Below are 20,972 nucleotides of genomic sequence, written 5' to 3'. Positions count from 1 at the left end.
TTGCCCAGGCTGGAGGGCAGTGGTGCCATCTCAGCTCACTGCAACCTCTACCTCCCAGGCCAATCAATTCTCATGCCTCAGCCTTTTGAGTAGCTGGGACTACAGGTACCTGCCACCACACTTGGCTAATTTTTGTATTTTTAGTAGAGACAGGGTTTCACTATGTTGGCCAGGCTGGTCTCAAACTCCTGACCTCAAGTAATCTGCCCGCCTCGGCCTCCCAAAGTGCTGGCATTACAGGCATGAGTCACCATGCCTGGCTTGGCTTCACTTTACACAAGATGAAACCCAAGCTCAGCAGGTGCCTCACAAAGGCAGGAAGGAGCTGCACTGTGATTCTGGTCTTAGGTGTCCAAGACCCAGACTGGGGACCCATGGAGCCACAAGGGGAAATGCTGGGCTCCCCCGGGGATCCCTTTGGCCCAGCCAAGCTGTCATGCTGTGTCTCCATCACCTGCCTGACCCCCGAGGCTGAGCTCCCAGGGCCTGGTTCCTCACAGGAGCGCTTGGCACAGGCTGGTAACACACAGGAGTTTCAGCCCTTCCCAGTCCCCACCGGGGGTCGATCAGAGTGTCTCCTTGATGTGACTCACTCCTGGCACTGGTGAAGCAGCTTTCCAGTCCAATTAAAACTTTAAAATAGCCTCTCCACATTCAAAATAGTTTGCCACTCGCACACAGGAACCAACACCATCTGGCTTCCAGTTTGCCAACTGATTTTAGACAAATCTGGAATCTATTTTTACCCATCTCCCCAGGCCCTGGATGAGCAAGCTGTCAGGAGCAGGACGGTGGTCAGCTGGGCAGAAACCTGCCCCACAGGCCCCAGAGGGACAAGGGAGGGCAGCTCCGGGCCTCTCACCCCTGCCTGGGTTGGCCTAAGGAGCCCAACGTGATCTCCTGGGCCGTGAGCCAAGAGGGGCCTCAGGGAAGCCTCAGCACGTCCAGCAGTGGGGCCCCTTCTGATGGGGGTCTTTGTTTCTACAATGCCCTACATCAGAAGCCCTGAGGGCCCCAGGTTGCTATCTGTTCCTGTGACCCTCCTCCCAGCAGCCCCTGGCTACCCCCAGTGCCCACTCTGGCTATCTGGTGCCCCCAATGTCTCCTACTTCCCCCTCGTACTTTGCCCTTGCAGCTGGAGTGTCCCCAAGTGGAGTGTCCCCCGAGCCCACTCCATCGAGTGCTGGCTGTGCTGGGTGCCCTTCCTCCCCAGGTTTTCCCATGTCCTTGCCATCAGGATGTCGCAGGCACCCCATACTGCCCAGCCAGCCCTGCGGCAGGCACCAAAGTGTGTCTCCTGAGGGACGCTACCTTCCTTGGTAAACCCAGGGACTAAGAGTGCAGTGTCTGTCCCATCAGGCCTGGTAAGCATCTACCCTCTGTTGGCCAGCCCTGCCCTCCCTGCTTTCTGCCTGCACTGGGCACCTCGAGCTAGCTCTGCAAGCTAGCTCTGCCCACTCACTGGCTACACAAAACCCACTCCTGGGAAAGACCCTCCTGCATCCTGCGGAACCGTGTGTGGGCCAAGCAGGGCGTCAGACAGCAAGGCCCCCATTCTCTAGCGGCCCAGGCCCCCAGCCTGGGGTCCTTCCCCATGGCCTCTTTTCTCAATCACACAGCAACTCTGCTGTCCCTGCCTTCAGCTCAGAGCAGCACTGCCCACTCTCACGGGCTCCAGCTCTACTCTCTCTGCCCAAGGGGCCCCGGAGGGGTCTCCGAGCACGTGTCCCTGCCTCGCAGATAGCGCATTCTCCAAACAGCAGAGGGGTCTTGCTAAAATGCACGTGAGATCATTTCATTTGGCCTTGAGTCACTGACATTGGCATTGAGTCACTTGGCATTGAGTCCTTTGTCTCATTTCAAGTGGAAGCACAAGGTCCCTTGTGACTGGCCTCCTCTTCACTCCAACCTCCCCTCCTGTGGCTCCCAGTGCGCACTCCAGGGCGCCTGGCACCTGTGCCCCTACTCAGCCCCCAGCCTGTCTGCAGATGTGACCTCTCACCCAATCCCACCCCACTGGGTCTTTCCTCTAAAGGTCCTTTTGCCGCTGACATCCCGTATCACCTATGCGGTTACAGCTCCCACAGGAGGGTGTGGGGCCCACAAGGCTGGGACTGTGTTCACCCTCACAGCTCAAGGTTCCCAAGTGCCACAGGGGGTCATGTGGTCAGAAGGACCATGTCCTAGGCCCAGCATGAGGGACCAACTATGAGGAGCCTTCCAAGTTCAGGAATGGGGGTCGAGTCAGGTGCAGTCGGTCTTGCCTGGGCCCCACCTGCAGGGACTGGAGGGACAGCAGCAGGAACAAGCCCACAGGCTGCTAAGAAGCAGGATGGAGCCCAGCTGCCAGCCCACCCCGGGGGCTCAGGACTGCAGGGGAGAGCACGCCCAGCCTCGCTCTGCTGCCCTGGCCTGCAGACGGAACCTGCTCCCGCAGCTTTTTCACTTTATGGATACTAACACTCCAAGCATGAGCTTGTAATATGTACGAACTCAATCATTCTCCACCTTGAGCCAAGTGACAGAGGCAGTGCCACTGTACAAGGTATACCCTGGTGCTCAGGGAGGACGCTGCTGTGAGGGAGAACGTCCCCACCCCATGCCTGGCCGAGCACCTGTGCTCAGGCACGTTATGGTTCAAGACTCATTCTAAAAACCAGTCATTTAATAGTCCTACGGGGTTTCTCTTAAATGGCAGGAGAATTCACAGTCACCCAAAACAGTAATTCAAGCCAAGGATCTGCTAGGCTGGCTTTTATCAGAGTCAAAAAAAATTACCCACTAGGGAATTTTGCCAGACGCTAAGCGATTCATTCATTTGCTCTGTGGTTTTTCACAATATTCTCCCCACCCCTCCTCTCTCTCTCTCATTTGCCGAGGCTCCCATGTGCCGGGCTCTGAGCCAGGCATAGAGGCCACAGGGCTACGGGGATTGTGAGAGATACTGTGTCCTGCCCTTGCAGGAAGGACAGGGTCAAGATGCTGCAGTGGAAAGATCTGTGAGACTCTGCAGTTCTGCAGAAGGTGGGTGGTCAGTGGTGCCAGGACAGGGATGCAGGGTGAGGGTAGGCAGGGCAGGTGTTCCTGACCTCCTGCCCCCGATCGAGGGGAGGGTCAGATTTATTTCTCTACCATAATGCAGCAGTGTAGCGGGCTCTGGAATCAGGAAGACATGGGCTCTTATCCTTTTCAGTTGGGATCCTGAGCCCCTCAGCCTTGGTCTCCCCATGCGTAAGCCTGCAGAGTGGGGGCAGGGGAGGTGCATGCAGAATGTGTGGCATGCCACGCAACGTATGGAACACTCGTCCCCTTTCCCATCCTGGCTCCCCACTGGCAGGGCCTGTCCCAGTCCCTCATAGCCCGGTCCTTAGGAGCTGGGGCATGGGTGTTGGGGGAACTGCCACCAGGGAAGGAAGACGCAACCAGGGACGGGTGGCCTGTGGGGAACGGGTGGGGAGAGAGAGGCTGCTGGGCCCACCAAGGATGCTCAGGAATCGTGTGAACCCCATACCCTGTTTCTCTCTCATGTCTGAAAACCAAGAGCCAAGCTGATCTCTCCAGGTTCCCTGAGGGGGAAGGCAAGGAGTCTGCTCTCCTTTCCAGGGCAGTGGGGCAGTGAGGCCACCACTCACACAGTTGGCAAGCCTTGCCCAATGACCAAGTCCTGCCCACAGGCCCACCATGACTGGAGAACTGTCCAGAGGCCCAGGAAGGGTAACTGGGTGGGCAGGTGGGAATAACAGAGGGGCTTCAGAGCCAAACTGGTACAGGTCCCCATCCTGGCCAGAGCAGAAAGACCTGTGCACGGTGACAGCCCAGAAGGGAAAATAGTAATATTTTCCTTCTCTGCCTGGGAGAAAGCCTACTTCCCATTCTGTGTCTGCTGCCTCGGCCCTCTGTAGGCCCAGCCAAGGCTTGCCCTGGCTTTCCTGCTGGGCTGTGGTCAGCTGGACAGGAATCTGCCTCTCTGCCAGCTGGGAACTTTCCTGGGCTCTCCCTAAACTTGGCCTTCAAAAGTGGGCATGTGAGCTGGTGGCCCTGGGTCATCTTAGAACAGGTCACACCGATGAGCACATACCTGGCAGCCTGTCACTTTAAGAGTTTGCTGGACTGCCTGTTCCCTGCGAGTCCCTGCCTGGCACAGGCCTGGGCAGGGATCAGGAGGCAGCTGCTAAGGTCTGATGTCAAATGCCCATCAGGCAGGGCTTTCCTAGCTGTGTGATGAGAGAGGGGTTGCCCTGAGTTCACGACGGGGCTGCTGACTTACTCAGATGCTGACCCCAGAGGGTCCTTCCAAGGCCCACAAAGTACACCCTCCGAGTCCAGCTAGAAAGAACTCTGCCAGGGCCAGGTGCGGTGGCTCACTCCTGTAATCTCAGCATTTTGGGAGGCCAAGGCAGTGGGATTACTGCAGTCGGGAGTTCGAGACCAGCCTGACCAACGTGGAGAAACCCCGTCTCCATTGAAAATACAAAATTAGCCAGGCGTGGTGGTGCATACCTATAATCCCAGCTACTCAGGAGGCTGAGGCAAGATAATAGCTTGAACCTGGGAGGCTGAGGTCGCAGTGAGCCAAGATCATGCCATTGCACTCCAGCCTGGGCAACAAGAGCGAAACTCCATCTCAAAGAAAAAAAAAAAAAAAAGAAAGAAAGAACCCTGCCAATCAAAATGCCCCAAGGCAGAGGGAGGCTGGAGCCCAGTGTGGCATGCACATGGAAGTATGGTTACCCATACAATTTAATGCCACGAAATGCTGTTCCGGGCCAGGTGATCCCTCTGGAAGGGGAGTGCAGGGGGTGCGGGGTGCAGGGGTGACCTCGGCAGGCTTAGGCCTCGGGGCTAGGCCTCCACTTTCTCACTGACCTTGTTCAGGTGAGAAAATGGGACTAGAAGAGCTTTGTAAAAGGTAACATCACAGGTAAATGTGAGCCGTGGGCCACTTGGAGTGCTTTATCAAGAGACACAAGACCGACTATGCAACATCACTCGCTGGCACTCCCATGGGGCTACTGTCGGGGATACCCGTAAGACACTAGGCCTGACCTCAGGGAGCACAAAGCCCAGTGGGGAGTGGTTGAAACAATGGATTAAATGCTACGTGGTGGTGTGTCTGGGAGCTGGGGTCCCAGCCAGGGGGACGGCTGCCCAAGAGAGGCCTTGGAAGGCCATGGTGATGTCCCTGTGGGGTTCTGAAGGATGACAAGGGAGCTAGCTGCCAGTACCTGAAGGGTGAGGAAGGGGTGTTCTAGAAGGTACAGCACTGGCAAAGGCGTGGGGGGTTGAAACACAGCATTGCTGTTCCAGATTCCCAATCCAGAAACCACCTCTGAGCACCTTGTTCCCTCAAACACCTGGGGCTGAAGCCATACCTGATGTGAGGTGAGGATGGCTGCAGCGCCCTGCGAGGATCAGATGGTGTGTGGAATGGGCCTGCACCACTAGCTGTGGGTCCTGGGCTCTCGGGAATCATCCAGAGGACCCCCCGCTCCCTGCCCTTCTAGGAGCTGAGGACCTAAAGGCTTATGATATCAATGTCCTTTCCCAAACTTGAAAAAAATTTAGAAATCACCTGACTTTTCTTTTTTTTTCTTTTTCTTTTTTTTTTTGAGACAGAGTCTCACTCTGTTGCCAGGCTGGAGTGCAGTGGCGTGATCTTGGCTCACTGCAACCTCCATCTCCTGGGTTCAAACGATTCTCCTGCCTCAGCCTCTTGAGTAGCTGGGACTACAAGCATGCACCACCATGTCTGGCTAATTTTTGTTTGTTTTGTTTTTTTGAGACAGTCTCACTCTGTCGTTCAGGTTGGAATACAGTGGTGCAATCTCGGCTCGCTGCGACTTCTGCCTCCTGGGTTCAAGTGATTCTCCTGTCTTAGCCTCCTAAGTAGCTGGGATTACAGGTACGTGCCACCATGCCCAGCTAATTTTTGTATTTTTAGTAGAGATGGGGTTTCACCATGTTGGCCATGCTGGTCTTGAACTGTTGGCCTCAAGTGATCCCCCCACCTCAGCCTCCCAAAGTGTTGGGATTACAGGTGTGAGCCACCACACCCAACCACCCTGACTTTTCTCCTGAAGCCAGAACAACCCCAGATTCTTTGTGGTCTTGGGGAAAAGTGAAGATGGAGCAGCCAGCCTGTCCCTGTAGGAAGAGAGCTGCCTGCCCCAGTGCGCTGTGAAGGACACCCTCCATGTGGGCTTTGTCTGGCCAGCCGTCCCTCATTTTAGGCTCCACTTCTATGATCCGGCTCAATCAGAGCCCACAAGGTGGAAAAGACACAGCATTTCACCAGGAGGAGGATCTGCCCTGTCTGAGGATCCAGTGGCAGTAGAGATTTCCCTAATGCAGGCATGGGCACTGCTGGGAGCATCCCCACACACATCACAGTCAAGGCAGGGCTGGGGAGTGGGATGGAGTTGCAGTGGGGCCCCCACAGTGGGAGAGGCAGCTCCCTCTCACTGTGAGATCGGGAGAGATTGGGGGTGACGATTTCTACCGTCTGGGGACTGCAGTGCGTGGCTTCCATATCCAAGTCCCTGGCTTCCCAGGAGGGGCCCTGGTGGGGCTGCAGCCATGGTGACCAGAGGATACCTTGAAGCTGAAAGGTAAGACACTGCAGGGACTCACAGAGATCTTTGAGGTTGGGATCCTGCCCAGGGTGCGGGTGAGGCTGCCCCGTGTCCTGGCCTTGGCGTGTAGCCACAGCAGGAGGGGGCCTCTGCAACCCTCCAAGGAGGTCACCCTTACCTCCTTGAGGTAATGAGAGGATGAGGGCCATCACTTCTCTTGCAGGCCACACAGACCTGGGTTTGCATGCATCTTGGCGTGGCCACCTACCAGTTGGGTTATGCTGAGCAGTTCAGGTGACTTCCCTCAGTTTCCACACTGACACTAACAATCCCTCAAGGTGCTAACCAGGCTGTTGGAAGGGGTAAGTGGTCTGGTGCCTGAATAGGCTCCCTGGAGGTTTGGAGGTGGGAGCAGCATGGGTGTCCTAGTTACAGAGCCCTGGTCCAACGCCTTCTCCTAACAGGTACCAAAGCCAAGGCCTGGCCAAGGGTGGGAATGCGTGTGTCCCATGACCTTCAGGCAAGTGGCCGGCTTTGCCTACATGGCTCCTCTGCACACAGTGGGGGCTGAACCCTTGGTGTCTGAGAGCCATGCAAACAGCCTTTCCAGAACTGCCCCGGTTCCTGCCAGGCGAGGAGTGGCTGTCAGGAAGGGTCCCCAGGGGAAACACGAGCCTCTGGGCTAGCCTGGGCTACAAGCACAGTCTGTCGGGGCAGCACCGCACTCCTGCCCTCCCTGCCCCTGATTTAACAGCAGGAGCTTGGGGAGGGGCCCTCATGGCAGGCTAACACCAGCAGGTTTGGCAGAACCCAGCCCAGGGCACAGGTCGCGTCACTCAGGGCTGACTCTGCCGCCATGTTCCCCGGATGCTGGAGCTGCAGAAAGGAATCGTGACCAACCCCAGGGGGTTGTGCTTCTCATAAAACAATTCATTAGGCACTTAAACTTGGAGCTGTTCTGATGGCTTCGTAAACACAGATGAGCCTCTGATGTCTGATAAAAGACTGTGCAAGACGGCAGCCAGCTGAGACGCTCATTATCTCGGAAAAGCCAAAACTGCTTATTCAAGACAAAGCAGTTTTGGTCTCGGGTAGGGAGGCAGTGCCTGGGAAGCCTCCGGCGGTGGCTTCTGGGAGGGACAGGGAAATACAAACGCATTATTATGTCATTCAGTGCTTCACATTTGTGTGTGTCCCTGGTAGAAGTACAGCAATCTGGTCTATGGACTGTAAGGAGTACAGGGAGCCTGAGAGGGTGGATGTAGGAAAACAGTGCAGGTGACAATGGGGCCAACGTGCAGGGTGGTCCAGCAGCCTCTCAGCATCCTTGGCACATGGGGCCAGCCGCCCCTCACACCCCCAGCACTGTGGGATCTGGGAGGGACAAGGTGCACACACCTGCTGAGCTGAGGCGGGTGGGCACCTGCAGGCTGAGTTTCCCAGCAGTCGGGAAGGAGGGGGAGCACACCTTGCCCAGCCTCAGGCCCCAGGGTGGGATTCCCAAGGCTGCATTTGGGCACTCTGAGCCTGAGCCTGAGCATATCTGGGCAGGTGTGGGTGGTGGGGTGGCCCTCCCGCCCCACAATCATGCTGCCAACAGGCCAGTGAAATGGGCCTGGGGCAGGTCTTGGATGCCCAGGTTTTAGCCTGGGCTCTTGGCCTGCAGTGAGCTCCAGCCTGTATCTTCCCACCCTGCCCTTGCATTTCTTGTGGCGCCTGGAGCTTGGTCCCAGCTCCCAGTCCGGTCCTGGTCTAACCTCCTAGTTTGGGGGCTGGGTCTCCCAGCTGGAGGTCACCCAGGCACCAGCACTGCCCACTGTCCCCCAGTCAGCACGATGGCTCTCCTGAACCCCCTTCTCTGGACCTCACTTCTTCCTCTGTAGCAGCCTCCATTTCTGCACAGCTCCTCTGCTCTGGTCTCCTTACTCCCAGCAGGCCACCCCAAGCTCCTACAACTGCACCCCTGGCCTAGATGTGCCACCCTGTGGGACTGTCCTAGGATGAGGCTGTTGTAGTCAGACCCGTCTGGAGGGTGGAGGCCTGGAGGAGCACGCACACTTCTGGGGAACACTCCCCAGACAGAAAGAGGGAAGCAGGGCCAAGCACCATCCTCCTACTACCATCGAGACACCCTCCTGGCTCCTAGTCATAGCCGTGTGGCTTCCAGAGCCGCGGTGAGCGGCTGACTCCCGCGGCTGGGCTGCTTAGTTTACAACTGCGGTTACCCGCGTTGTCTACCATCAGGTTGGCACGACCTCGGCAGACTCAGCTCTGAGGCTCTTCTAGCTCAGGGAGCCCTCGACTGCTGCCCCCCACCACACCTCCCCTTGTTGTGCACAGCGTCTGCTCCCACTGCATCTGGGGAGTGAACCCAGGGAGGAGCAGTAGCAGCCACTGAGGGCCAGTGTGGCAGCTGTGTCCCTACTGTGTGGGCAGAACTGACCCGCTGGGCTAGCTACTTAACTTGGGGCCCTGACCTTCCTTATCGAGGCATGAAGTAACTGCAGACTGTACCAGAGTCCACACCCAACTCCAGTTTCCTCCAGACAATTAAGAAGAATGTCCTTGCCCAACGACGGCCGAGTGAAGGAGATGATTTGAGAACTCGGAAGCTAGCTGGGGGGCGCTGGCTTTGGGAAACACTGTGGAACCACAGGAAATGGAACGCTGACCCTTCAAGCACCCCTGGTCACCCACTCAGGGACCCCGGGGCCGGAGCCAGGGAGCCCCGTGCCAGGGCGCTGGTGGGGGCAGATACTCACGTTGATCATAGCATTGGATGTGATGCGGAAGAGGGTGGCCCGCTCGTTCACCACCTTCAGCTTCTCCCCACTCTCGGATGGGATCTTGAGGCCATCCAGCTCTGTCAGGGAGCGCTGGAGTGCGGCGCCGTGCTTGGCAATGAGGTCATTGCACGTGCTGAGGTCATCTAACTTCAGGGAAAGATTCTTCAGGGTGTGGTGCAGCTCGCTTTTGTCGGCTGGGGTGGTAGCCTCGTCGTCGTCCCCAGAGTCATCTGTGGAAGAAAATAGAGTTGTTATGGTCATTACGAACAGACATGGTACCAAGAGGCCTGCACAGCCAGGCCGAGCAGGGCAGGGTGGATAGCGCCATTCAAAAAACATCAGTCCCCGAGATGGTGCCTGTTCCTGTTCCTGGCCAGGGTGAGGTGCCTGCCCCATCCTGGCCCAGCCTTCCCAGGGTGGGGTGGGCAAGGGCCCACCTGAGTAGTGGGAAGGACTGTAAAGACAGCCCAGCTTGAATGGCAGGGCCGGGACTGGGCTTTGGAGGCGGCAGGCCTGCAGGCACCCACCTGTGTGCAGGGCGCCAGCTCCCTACGTTGTGGTGTGCAGGGAAGGATGGGCTATGCTGGGTGGAGAGGTGGAGACTGCTCTGTGGGAACAGAGGCCCCCAGAATGGAGCCCGGCTCCTTTCTCAGAGTCGCAGGCCTACCCAAAGCCAATCACCCCCATCCAGTCAACCTCACTTTGCTCTCTGCTCATACCCATCCCCCAGCCACACCAATCTGTCCCCTGTTCCCTGCAAAGGCTTGAGCGCTCTTGTTTGGGGCCTTTCCCACCATGTCCCCACTGCATGGAACCTTCTCATACCTGCCCCCACAAGAGGTCCCGCCCCACCCACCCCTTTGAGGGCCAGGCCAATGCCACCTTCTGTCCAAACTCTGCCAAAAGAGCCTGGGCAACATGACAAAAGTCTGTCTTCTACAAAAAATAGAAAAATTAGCCGGGCATAGTGGCATATGCTGGTGGTCCCAGCTACCCAGGAGGCTGAGGTGGGAGGATCACCTGAGCCCAGGGAGATGAAGGCTGCAGTGAGCCATGATCGTGCCATTGCACTCCAGCCTGTGTAACAGAATGAGACCTTGTTTCAAAAAACAAAACAAAACAAAAACACCCAAAACACAACAACAAACAAACAAAAACGTCTGCCAAAAGACCCGATGTCACCGTTGAGGCTCCCCTGTCCCTGCCTTCACCCATCTCCCTGCAGGAACACAGCCATTCTCACTGATGGAATGCCTTCTGTGTGCAGACACACTGTGGCCTCTCGATGGCCATGCAGGGTAGGGACTGGACCATCCCCAGGCGGCAGATGAAGAAACTGAGGCTCTGAGAGGTGAAGTCATGCCCACGCTGCCTGGCTGGCCACCCTATTCCTTCCGGGCTGCTGGGGCCTCCATGAGAGGGGCAGGCTGTGCCCTCTGCCGGCTCCCATGCCCCCTCTTACCTCTCTCTCACGCAGCTGCCCAGGGCCCCTTTCCTGCCAGCCCAGCCTGCATCTGGGGGCATGGGGCTGTGGGCGTCTCTGGGGGGTGGTGCACCACAGCAGGTGGGGCAGGAGGCAGCTGGCCTAGGGCCAGGCTGCTGTTTAACACTGGGCACAGGACACCAAGAGGCTGACACCACCCCGTGAGTCCCAGAGCCTGTAACTGCCAAGGGGTTTCTGAAATGCCTTGTTTAGAAATAATCAGCAAAAAACTTTTTTTAGATGAAGAAAATCTGTAACCCAAGATATAAGATTTTTTTAAAAAATAATGCATATTGTGAGAGAGCGTTTCTTCCCACGGCAGGCAAGGTACACGGGGGTGGACATGGCTGAGTCACTGTTCTGAGTGCATGTGGTGTCCATGGCAGGGTCAGGCCAGCCAGCTGCATGGGGCCCGAGCTGAGGGGAGCTGAGGAGGGTGCCCACAGCATACCCTGTCCCCCTCTGGCCACAGGGGCCTTTGGTCAGCATCCAGCCAGGAGGCAGGGAGCCTCCCATCACAACTGCAGCCCCCAAATGACAACTTATTATTCAAATGACTGCCTGCCTCTCTCATGGAGGCCCCAGCAGCCCAGAAGGAAGAGAGTGGCCAGCCAGACGCCCTGAGCACGGCTTCACCTCTCAGAGCCTCGATTTCCTCATCTATCGCCTGCGGATGGGACCGTCCCTACCCTGGCAAGGCCACTGAGAGGCCACAGTGTGTCTGCACTCAGAAGCCCAACTGCGGCCCCCAGACGACTGGAGGCCACACGGGCTGGGCCAGGGTCTGGGCCACTGGCTCCGTCAGCTGTTGCTCTGGGCCTCACGGTGGAGGTCAGTAGACAGTGGCTATTCTTCCCTCCCTGCAGGCAAGAAAATGCAGGTTCCGAGAGGCCAAGCCACCAGCTTAGTGCCCAGCTATTGAGGGGCAGGGTTGGGATCCGAGTCCAGCTCTGTCTGCTCACAAGCCTCCCTTTCTCTGGATTGGCCTTAGAAAGGCACTAACGGCTGATGTGTACTACACCTTTCCAGGTGCCAGGCTGTGGGTGAGGCGCTGCCTCAGTTAATGCCTGCAAAGACCCCGTGAGGTAGATCTGGGGACAGAAAGGTACGTTGAAATTGCCCAGGGCCACGAGGTGAGGAGATTCCTGAGCAGCCAGGTCTCTGGCTTTAGAGCCTGTGCTCTTACCACCTGCCCCTGAGGCACATGTCATCTTCCCAGGTTCAGTACATCTAATAACCAGAACAGCCAGCCCCCTATCCATCAGAATGGCCCCTGGCTCAACACAGGGAGGGCCTCGAGGGGGCATGCCCAATGCAGATGCGGGTCAGTCCAAATGTGACCCCTGCTCTGTAAGCAAGAGCTGGTGAGAGGCACAGTGAGTCTAACTGTAAGCATGTTAGCATCCTTCCGTGTGGCAGGTGGAAGCAGGTAGCCACATTTCTGTATAACTTGTTATTCAAGAGTACACCTTAGTAAGCAGCCCTTAAGGTCCAAATTCAGGTTCCCAGGGACATGCTTGTTCTGGCCTCAAGTCACTGGCCGTGTTGTTGGGGCAGGATCAGAAGGCACTGGGGCCAACGATTACCCATGAGCACAGTCTGTTCTGCAGAGACGGGTGGGGAGAGGTCCCCTCAAAGGGACAGAGAGTTCAGGAGAATGAGGCAGGGTAGGACGAGAGAGAGGGAATGAGTGAGTGAGTGAATGAATGAATGCTTCGGGGCCCACCGAGGCCCATGGGTTCCTCCTGGGGTTGGCAAGTCACACATGGGAAGGCAGGGTTTGAAGAAAGGGGGGGTAGGGGTGAGACACAGAGGAGTAGGTTGGAAAGGGGAGAAGGTAAGGGGCCTCTGGCACAGACCAAGGAGACTGGCTCTTTGTCCTCTGGCAAAAGGGAGCATGTGGCAGTTGACAGCAGTCCATGGGAAAGACAAGACTGGTGGCAGGTGGAATCACAGGCGGATAGAGGGACAGAGAGGCCAGGAAGGGGTGGGCTTGGGCAGGAAGGACCCCTGCACCCAGCCCAGGCACGCTGATGGTGGCTCCCACCCAGCTCCAAGGCCGTGAACTACCCGTCACAGGCACGCTCCCATGCGTATCCCCACACACACCACCCCTCAAGGGAAGGTGGTATCACCCACCTCCCATGTTCTCACAGCAAGACAAGGATGCTGTGACACACACTGAGCACAGGGGTGTGGGCCTCGCCCCAAGCCCAGGCAGAGGCACAGCTGAACAATGAAGGGGGCTTGGCCTCCACATGAGTAAACTCTGGCCACGCTGAGTCCAGAAGTCTCAGTTCAGAACCGAGAGAGAATGATTTCCTGTCGTTTTAAGCCACTTGTTTGTGGTAATTTATTATGGCAGCCCCAGGAAATTAAGACAATGGCTTGAAACAATACAAATTTTTTTTTTTTTCTGTTTTTTGAGACAGAGTCTCGCACTGTTGCCCAGGTTGGAGTGCAGGGGCACAATCTCGGTTCACTGCAAACTTCACCTCCCAGGTTCATGCGATTCTCCTACTTCAGCCTCCTGAGTAGCTGGGATTACAGGCGTGCACCACCACGCCTGGCTAATTTTTGTATTTTTAGTAGAAAGGGGGTTTCACTATGTTGGCCAGGCTGGTCTTGAACTCCTGACCTGTGATCTGCCTGCCTCGGCCTCCCAAACTGCTGGGATCACAGGCCTGAGCCACCGCGCCTGGCCCAGAACACACATTTATTATCTTACAGCTCTGGAAGTCAGGAGTCCTGAAATTCAGGTGTTGGCAGGGCTGCATTCACTCCGGAGGCTCCAGGGGAGAAGGCGTTGCTTTGCCTTTTCTAGCTTCTGCAGGCTGCTCTTACTCCTTCACTCATAGCCCCTTCCTCCATCTTCAAAGCCAGCAAAGCAGCATCTTCTACTCTCTCTGATCTAGTGATTGTGCTGGGCCCACCTGGGTAATCCAGGAGAATCCTCATCTCAAAATTCTTCACTGTATCTGCAATATCCCTTTCGCCATCTAAGGCAATGCCTCCACAGGCTCTGGGGATTAGGACATGGACATCTTTGGGAGCCACTGCTTGTCTGTCACACTGAGTCGCTGTGGCTGGGCTGCACACTGTGCCACATTCTCACTCACACTGATCACTACGGTCTGATTTACTGCCCGGGAGTCATCTCTGGATGCTCTTGAGTGGGTCACTGAGACTCCTGAGGCACAGAGACCTCACAAGTCCCTCTGTCCTTCCTGCAAAGACTGGCACATTTGCCTTCCTGACCAGGCTGTCTGCATGGAGGTGGCAGCCTGGGATGGGGAGGTGGCGGTTCTGGGCCAGGCAGTCCTGTTCCTGACTCCACATGGCCTTGGGTAAGTGCGCCGATCCTTACACCGGGGATATTAGTGGCTGCTCTGGGAAGGATGGTAACTACCTGGCGCGTGGCCAGTGCAGAGCTGGGACTTAACATGCACCAGGGCCCTAGGCCCCGGCCCTGTCACCTTCCACTGACACAACTCACTTTTGCACATAACTTTTTTTTTTTTGAGATGGAGTTTTGCTTTGTCACCCAGTTGGAGTACAGTGGCATGATCTCAGCTCACTGCAACCTCCACCTCCTGGGTTCATGCAATTCTCCTGCCTCGGCCTCCCGAGTAGCTGGGATTACAGGCATGCGTCACAACACCTGGCTTATTTTTGTATCTTCAGCGTAGAGATGGGGTTTCACTATGTTGGCCAGGCTGGTCTCAAACTCCTGACCTCAAGTGATCCACCCACCTTGGCCTCCCAAAGTGCTGGGATTATAGGCGTGAGCCACCATGCCCGGCCATAACTGTCTTGAGTTTACTTCAAATCATAGAGGCTTGGAACCAGGGGAGCCCCTGTTTGTTTACTGGGCCTCCACACCCCATTCCCCACTCAGGGATCTCCTTGACCCCTGTAATAGGTGGCTCTGGCTGAGGAGGCCACAGGGCACCCCCTCAGGGCTGGGACCCCTCTGTCATCGGGAGGCTCCTAGGAAGGAGTGGATTGCCATGGAAACATCTAGCACAGGGGAGCCAGGTGGGCTATTTTTAGAAGTGGAGCTTTTTTCTCATCTTTGGAGGAAAACAGATCAAGTTTCTCATTGGGGAAGCCCTGTTGGGGGCAGCTTTCTGAAACCAAGAAACTGAAAGGCTGCATAGGCTGGTTATGGACTGGGGGAAGGTGACCCAGTGGTGCTCAGGCGGCAGAGGCCCTGCGGCCACCCCACTGTGGACTGCTTGCTTGTTTCGGGGAAACTAACTTTGCCCTCACTGCCCGTGAGCTCCTCCAGGGTTAAGGCATAGATGTCCAGCAGGGACCCGTCCCCTCATGTGTGTCACTGGAGAGGAGAGCAGCCCTGAAGCAGGGTGGAAGGATGGCACTCACCCTGCTCACTGCACCCACACCCAGTGCTGAGTTTTGGGGGACGTGCTCCTAAGATGGGCCTGGCAGGGGACAGGCCAGTGGGGCCTGGGGATGGGGAGTGGCAAGAGCAGGGGCCTGGGGGAGGATGCTGGGAGCACTCGCGGGGTCCTGGGCGGGGAAGGACATTTAGACAGCCCATACCCAGCAAGGCTGGAGCAGAACCCACCAACGCCCCATATCCTTTCTCCTTCCTGGTTCTTGAGCCCATCCCAGTGCCACACGCAGAGACCCTGCACCCATCGTGCTGACTTGGGCACTTTCCCAGTCCTGAGCTGCGCCGCACACACGCATTGTGGGATTTCTTTCTTTCCTCCTCTGCCAGAGCCCCAGTGTGGGTCACTTCAATGGTACAGTGCCTGGGGCCCTCAGGCTCCCTCCCTTGGGCTCCCCAGCACTGGGCCCCTTCACCAGCCTCTGGCTAACTGGAGTCACATTTGAGGTATCCAAATATTTAAAAGAATGTGATGTAATCCCAGCACTTTGGGAGGCTGCGGTGGGCGGATCACCTGAGGTCAGGAGTTTGAGACCAGCCTGGCCAACATGGTGAAACCCCGTCTCTACTAAAAATATGAAAAATTAGCCGGGCGTGGTGGTGGGCACCTGTAATCCCAGCTACTCGAGAGGCTGAGGCGGGAGAATCGCTTGAACCTGGGAGGCGGAGGTTGTCGCAAGCTGGGATTGTGCCACTGCACTCCAGCCTGGGTGACAGAGTCAGACTCCGTTTCAAAAAAAGAAAAAAGAATGTGATGGCTTCTTTGAGGACATGGCTCAGAACTTGCCCATTTCCTGCATGTCCACAGACCAGGCAGGGCCCTGGGGGGAGCAAAGAAAGAGAAGCCTTGCCCTGCTCCCCATTCCCCACAGCAGGCATCCCTGCATCAGTGCTGTGTAGGGGCTGCTGTGCCGGGGGCTGATATCCAACTGTCAGTCACCAGCAGGATTTGCTCTGACCAGTGGACCTCCCTTGGGCCCACAGTGTGATTAATGGAGACAGGCACTGTTGTCCCTCCCCTCTCTGCAGAGCTAAGTTCAAGTATGCAGGACTGGGAATGGGCAAGGCCTAGTCCCCGAGCCCTGGCAACTTTCCAGCCCATGATCTCGTCCTCGAGCGGTCACTGCTCTCTGGGACTCCCATCAAAAGACTCCAGACCCCCAGAGCAGGGCATTCATTGCATCCTGAGCACTACTGACTTTAAGCAGGGCATGCATCCTATTTTGTCACAGTCTGGCTATGCAAAGAGACACTCCACCCCCGCGTGGGGGCTCTGAGGAGAAACAGCACAGTGGTATCATTGGTTTCCAGTGAGGACTGTGGGGGTGCTGCACCCTCACCAGAAAACTGCACCCTCGCCAGAAAACAGCCATTCCCAGCCCGTGTGGTTGGCGCCTCCAACATTCAATTACAGCAGCTTTGGCGACTTTGATTTAGATTTTGGGAGGGCTGTTAAGCTGCCTAAGCCTGATCACAGAATCCAATCAGCGAGATGCTGATAACAGAGAGGAAGGCCTGGGGTGGGAATCTGGGGGATATCAAGCGACGTCACTGTGTTTGAGAACGAACAGCCCAGTTGCTGGGTGACTGCTCCTCTGCACTTCTAGCTGTTGGGTGGTTTCCACATGTTACATGGTATTCTGCAAGTGTCACCCCCAGAAGAGGAAAGGGTGTGGCATGAAGAGTTAGGAGCCTGCCCAAGACCCCAAGTCTGCTGATTATTTTTTCTTTTTTTTTTTTTGAGACAGAGTCTCGCACTGTCACCCGGGCTGGAGTGCAGTGGCAAAATCTCGGCTCATTGCAACCTCCGCCTACCAGGTTCAAGCAATTCTCTTGCCTCAGCCTCCCGAGTAGTTGGGATTACAGGTACCCGCCACCATGCCCGGCTAACTTTTTGTATTTTTAGTAGAGACAGGGTTTCACTATGTTGGCCAGGCTGGTCACGAACGCCTGACCTTGTGATCCACCCACCTTAGCCTCCCAAAGTGCTGGGATTACAGGCATGAGCCACCGCACCTAGCTTTTTTTTCTTTGAGACGGAGTCTCACTCTCTCACCCGGGTTGGAGTACAGTGGCGCGATCTCGGCTCACTGCAACCTCCACCTCCCAGGTTCAAGTGAGTCTCCTGCCTCAGCCTCCCCAGTAGCTGAGATTACAGGCATGTGCCGCCAGGCCCAGCTAATTTTTGAATTTTTAGTAGAGACAGGGTTTAACCATATTGGCCAGGCTGGTCTTGAACTCCTGACCTCAGGCAATCTGCCTGCCTCACTCTCCCAAAGTGCTAGGATTACAGGCTTGAGCCACTGTGCCTGGCCTGCTGATCTTTACCGACAGCCTAGTGGCACCTGCCACCCCCATGGCCCTGGAGGCCAAGAGACCACAGCAGCCTGCTAGGCCAGGGGCTGTGGGACCAGGTGGGCCCCCTGCCCAGCCTGCCCTACTGGTGCCCTCCAACCTGGCCTAGAGGGGGCAGGTGGGGAGCGGAAGCCCTGCCTTGGAGTGGCACTAGAGGAGGACCCACCTCCCTCCAGGCTATGGCTGCCAATGCTCTGCCCACTCAGGCAATGGAGAACGAGAGTCTGAGAAGTCTTCTGTGAGCTTCCAAAAGAACAGGGAGCCTCTGACCAGACACAGGAGCCACTGGGTGAGAGTTGGGGAGATGACTTCAGGCTGCAGGTAGGGCTCTGAGAAGGCTTTTGGGAGGAGGTGGCAGCCTTACAGCTGGTGCAGGATGGTGACTTAGTGGTGGGTGGCACGGGAGGAGGATGTCGCTCCAGGGAGAGGAAGGGGCAGGAGCCTCAGGACAGAGGTGGAATGGGCCTGCGCTCGGAGCCTGAGCACCCCTGAAGCTGCAAGTGGGAGACAGAAGCAGCGAGGGCCCCTGGGAGCAGGAGCAGTGCCCCTGAAGCACTGCCAGTCCTTGCTGACCAGGGAACCCAGAAGGATAACAGATCTGCCTTACCCAAAGTGGGCCCTGTGGGGGTTCTGCCACAAAAGGGATCATTCATTAAAAATAAAGACCCCTGGGTAACCGGACAAGTGACGCCGCTCCTCCACAGGAGGCAGGCGGCTGAAGACTCCAAGACGTTCAACCTGAGGATGCTGGAAGGCACGTCAGGATCTAATCTGATGGAAAATCAGATAATAATAAATAATAAATCACGAAACTCTGGCACAAAGATGAAAAACCCAAGCCAGAGCGCCAGTGTCATCTCAGTTCTCGGGGCCTCTCCTCTCCGTAGGCCCTTCTCCCCTCGTCTCCTGCTGCAGCGGGTGCTAAGTGTGCCTGGGGCATTGCAGGAAGCTGAGGAGACCACATCTGGGCTCTCTGACAACTTCTCCAGGAGAGGGGTGCAGGGATTCCGCCCTACCAGGGACACCTATTACCAAGGCCAGGGTGGGGCCTGTGGGATGGGGCACCCAGGCCTGCCATATAAATATCAGGCTTTGCTTCCATTCCACTGGAGCTGCTGCGGCAGAAACCCCATCAATAAACATGAATCTGTAGGCTGGTCTCTGTGGGGCTGAGTCTTACTACTTCTCAGGGGAAATCACTTCCCAATACCCCCGGGCCGGCTAGAGAGATCGACAAGCACAAATCCTGGAGGACAAAGAAACTCCCCTCCTTCCCTTTCACTGGGGGAACCAGGGCACATGGTCAAAGTCATGAACCAAAACGAGGGGTGAACAATAGAGGCACACGAGACAAGCCAGGGCGCCTCCTCACTCGGAAGAGGGCTGTGACCTAGAGCTGCATACTTCGCTCGGCTGTCCTGGGGATGATGGACAGCGCCGGGCAGCCAGGCCCACTTCAGGAAAGTCACACAGGTGCAGAAATTGAGCACAAAATAGCGGTGCCTGCTCCAATTCTGGCAACCGCTGTGATGCTAAAGATGGCCTGCTGCCCACAGCTTCCTCCAGCCGGCAGAGCACCCAGCCCACCCACAGACTCCACCCTACCAGGGTTCCCACAGGGTCGTCTCAAAGGAATGAGGGTGCCTGCCCTAGATCCAGCTCTGTGGTGGGCTCACTCACTCACCCTGTGTAGGTTTGAGTTTCACCCCAAGGTAGAGGGGTGGCTGCCCAGGCCAGGACTTCCACAGGGCTGTTCTCGAGCCCAGCCTGGCAGATGCATGAAGGACAGACCCCATGCCAGCTGGGCCCAGGAATCTGCCCATGGGGCTGCAGCCCCCTCCTCTGGCATGAAGGGAGCCTGGCGAGATGCTCAGCTTCTCCCCTGAGCCCTGTTTGACAGCATGGAAGGGGCTCAGAGCTGAAGCACTCAGGCTCCCTCTTCCTCCTCTGATCCCCTGCAGTTAAGACCAGTGACCCACCTGCTTCTCATCAAGGCCCTAGCCTCCCAAGTTGGCTGGTTTCTAGACAAGAGCCTCCTCTTGTCTAGGGCTCGCTCTAAACCCCAACCTACCCATCTGCCTGCCCACCGCCTGCTCCGAGATACAACCAGAAACTCCCGCCTGCAGGCTCAGCCTCCTGGGCGATGGGACTGACTGGTAACTTGGGGGTAGGAAGGATATCAGTATTTTTTTTTTTTTAACTAATCAGCTGAATTTAAGATTCAAGCATCAATATCGTAAAAAAGATTCTCTAGGGGACTTTAGTGCTATAGCTAAGGTAAGAACCACTGGGTTAGATGCTACCTCAGGTCCTGCCAGCTTTAACATCCCATAATAGCAAGTTCCAGCTCCATCCATTGCTCCACATTTGTCCCTCATGGCCCGGGTACTGCCTCCCAGCTCTGCAGAGAGGGGCCGGGGGTGGTGGCCAGGCATCCTGGCTCCAGGGCCCCCTCACCAGTGCTCTGTGCTGCCTCCTGGGTAACCAAAGGAGAGGAAAAAAGCTCTCCCAGGGTCCTGACATCTCGGGAAATTAAACTTTCCTTTGTTCCACATTGAAGTCTAGCCTTTGTCCACATAACACAAATTCAGTTTGGTGTTTTGCTTTTTCATCTGGCCCATCATGCTTTTCCCAGTCTCTACGATTTGGTTCCTTGTTAGCAGCTGCCCCATATTCCACCTGGTTATAGGCCATGTCCTCCCATGGCACCAGCTCTTTGGGCTGTGGAGGAAGGCCCTTTTTTCAGCCCTCGTTGGCATGTGGAGAGGTGCTGCCCTTGGCCCAACTCACAGCACAGCTCCTCTGAAACCACTGGCCCTACCAACGGGCTCGCCACATGGCCTGGTGCCTAGCTTCTCCCAGCCAGTCACCAGGCACCAGCAGACCCTGGTCACTCTGCTGATGGCTGTGGGGTCAGCGATCCCTGACCTGTGAGGGGGATCCTTTAGTGGACAAGGAAGAGACCCACCTATGTGAGCATTTCCTTTGACACAGTGCAAACACCTGTCTTGAGGCCAGAGCAAGAGGGACCTTGTTCTAAAGTGAGTATCTGGTGACCCACACCGGAGAAGCCACTGATCTTGGATGGCGCCAGGACTGGTGAGCAGGTCACTGGAAACTACTGGGATGGGATGACACTTTCCTGGCCTGGAGACAGCCACTGCGGCTTCTCCTTGGAAATCATCTGATGCCCCGTAATCATACGAAACCATTTTCCACACGTGGCTGCCTCTAGGTATCAATGTTGGAGTGCAAGCTGAGACAGAGGGCCCTGGCGGGGAAAGGGTTCTGCCACTAGGAGCCATGGGGCCCCGAAGGGGTAAGGGGCTGCATCTGCCTGGTTGACACTCACAGCCTGG

General features: G+C 56.5%; 1 protein-coding gene across 12 annotated transcripts in view; it reads right to left on the bottom strand.

Annotated features, from left to right (window-relative positions):
- Positions 1-20,972, bottom strand: part of OSBP2 (oxysterol binding protein 2) — a 218,200-nt gene that overhangs the window by 46,695 nt on the left and 150,533 nt on the right. For all 12 annotated transcript variants that reach the window (XR_004031005.1, XM_030816114.1, XM_030816115.1 and 9 more), the window contains one exon: positions 9,335-9,588. Coding sequence is in view for 11 of the 12 variants with exons in the window: in XM_030816114.1 (XP_030671974.1) it covers positions 9,335-9,588 (254 nt within the window). In the remaining variant the exon portion in view is untranslated. The remainder of the gene's footprint in view (positions 1-9,334; positions 9,589-20,972) is intronic.

The sequence above is a fragment of the Nomascus leucogenys genome, chromosome 7b, assembly GCF_006542625.1.
Source record: "Nomascus leucogenys isolate Asia chromosome 7b, Asia_NLE_v1, whole genome shotgun sequence".
NCBI lineage: Eukaryota > Metazoa > Chordata > Mammalia > Primates > Hylobatidae > Nomascus > Nomascus leucogenys.
The sequence above is the reverse complement of the archived record's forward strand: the minus strand, read 5'-3'. Positions and strand labels throughout refer to the sequence as shown.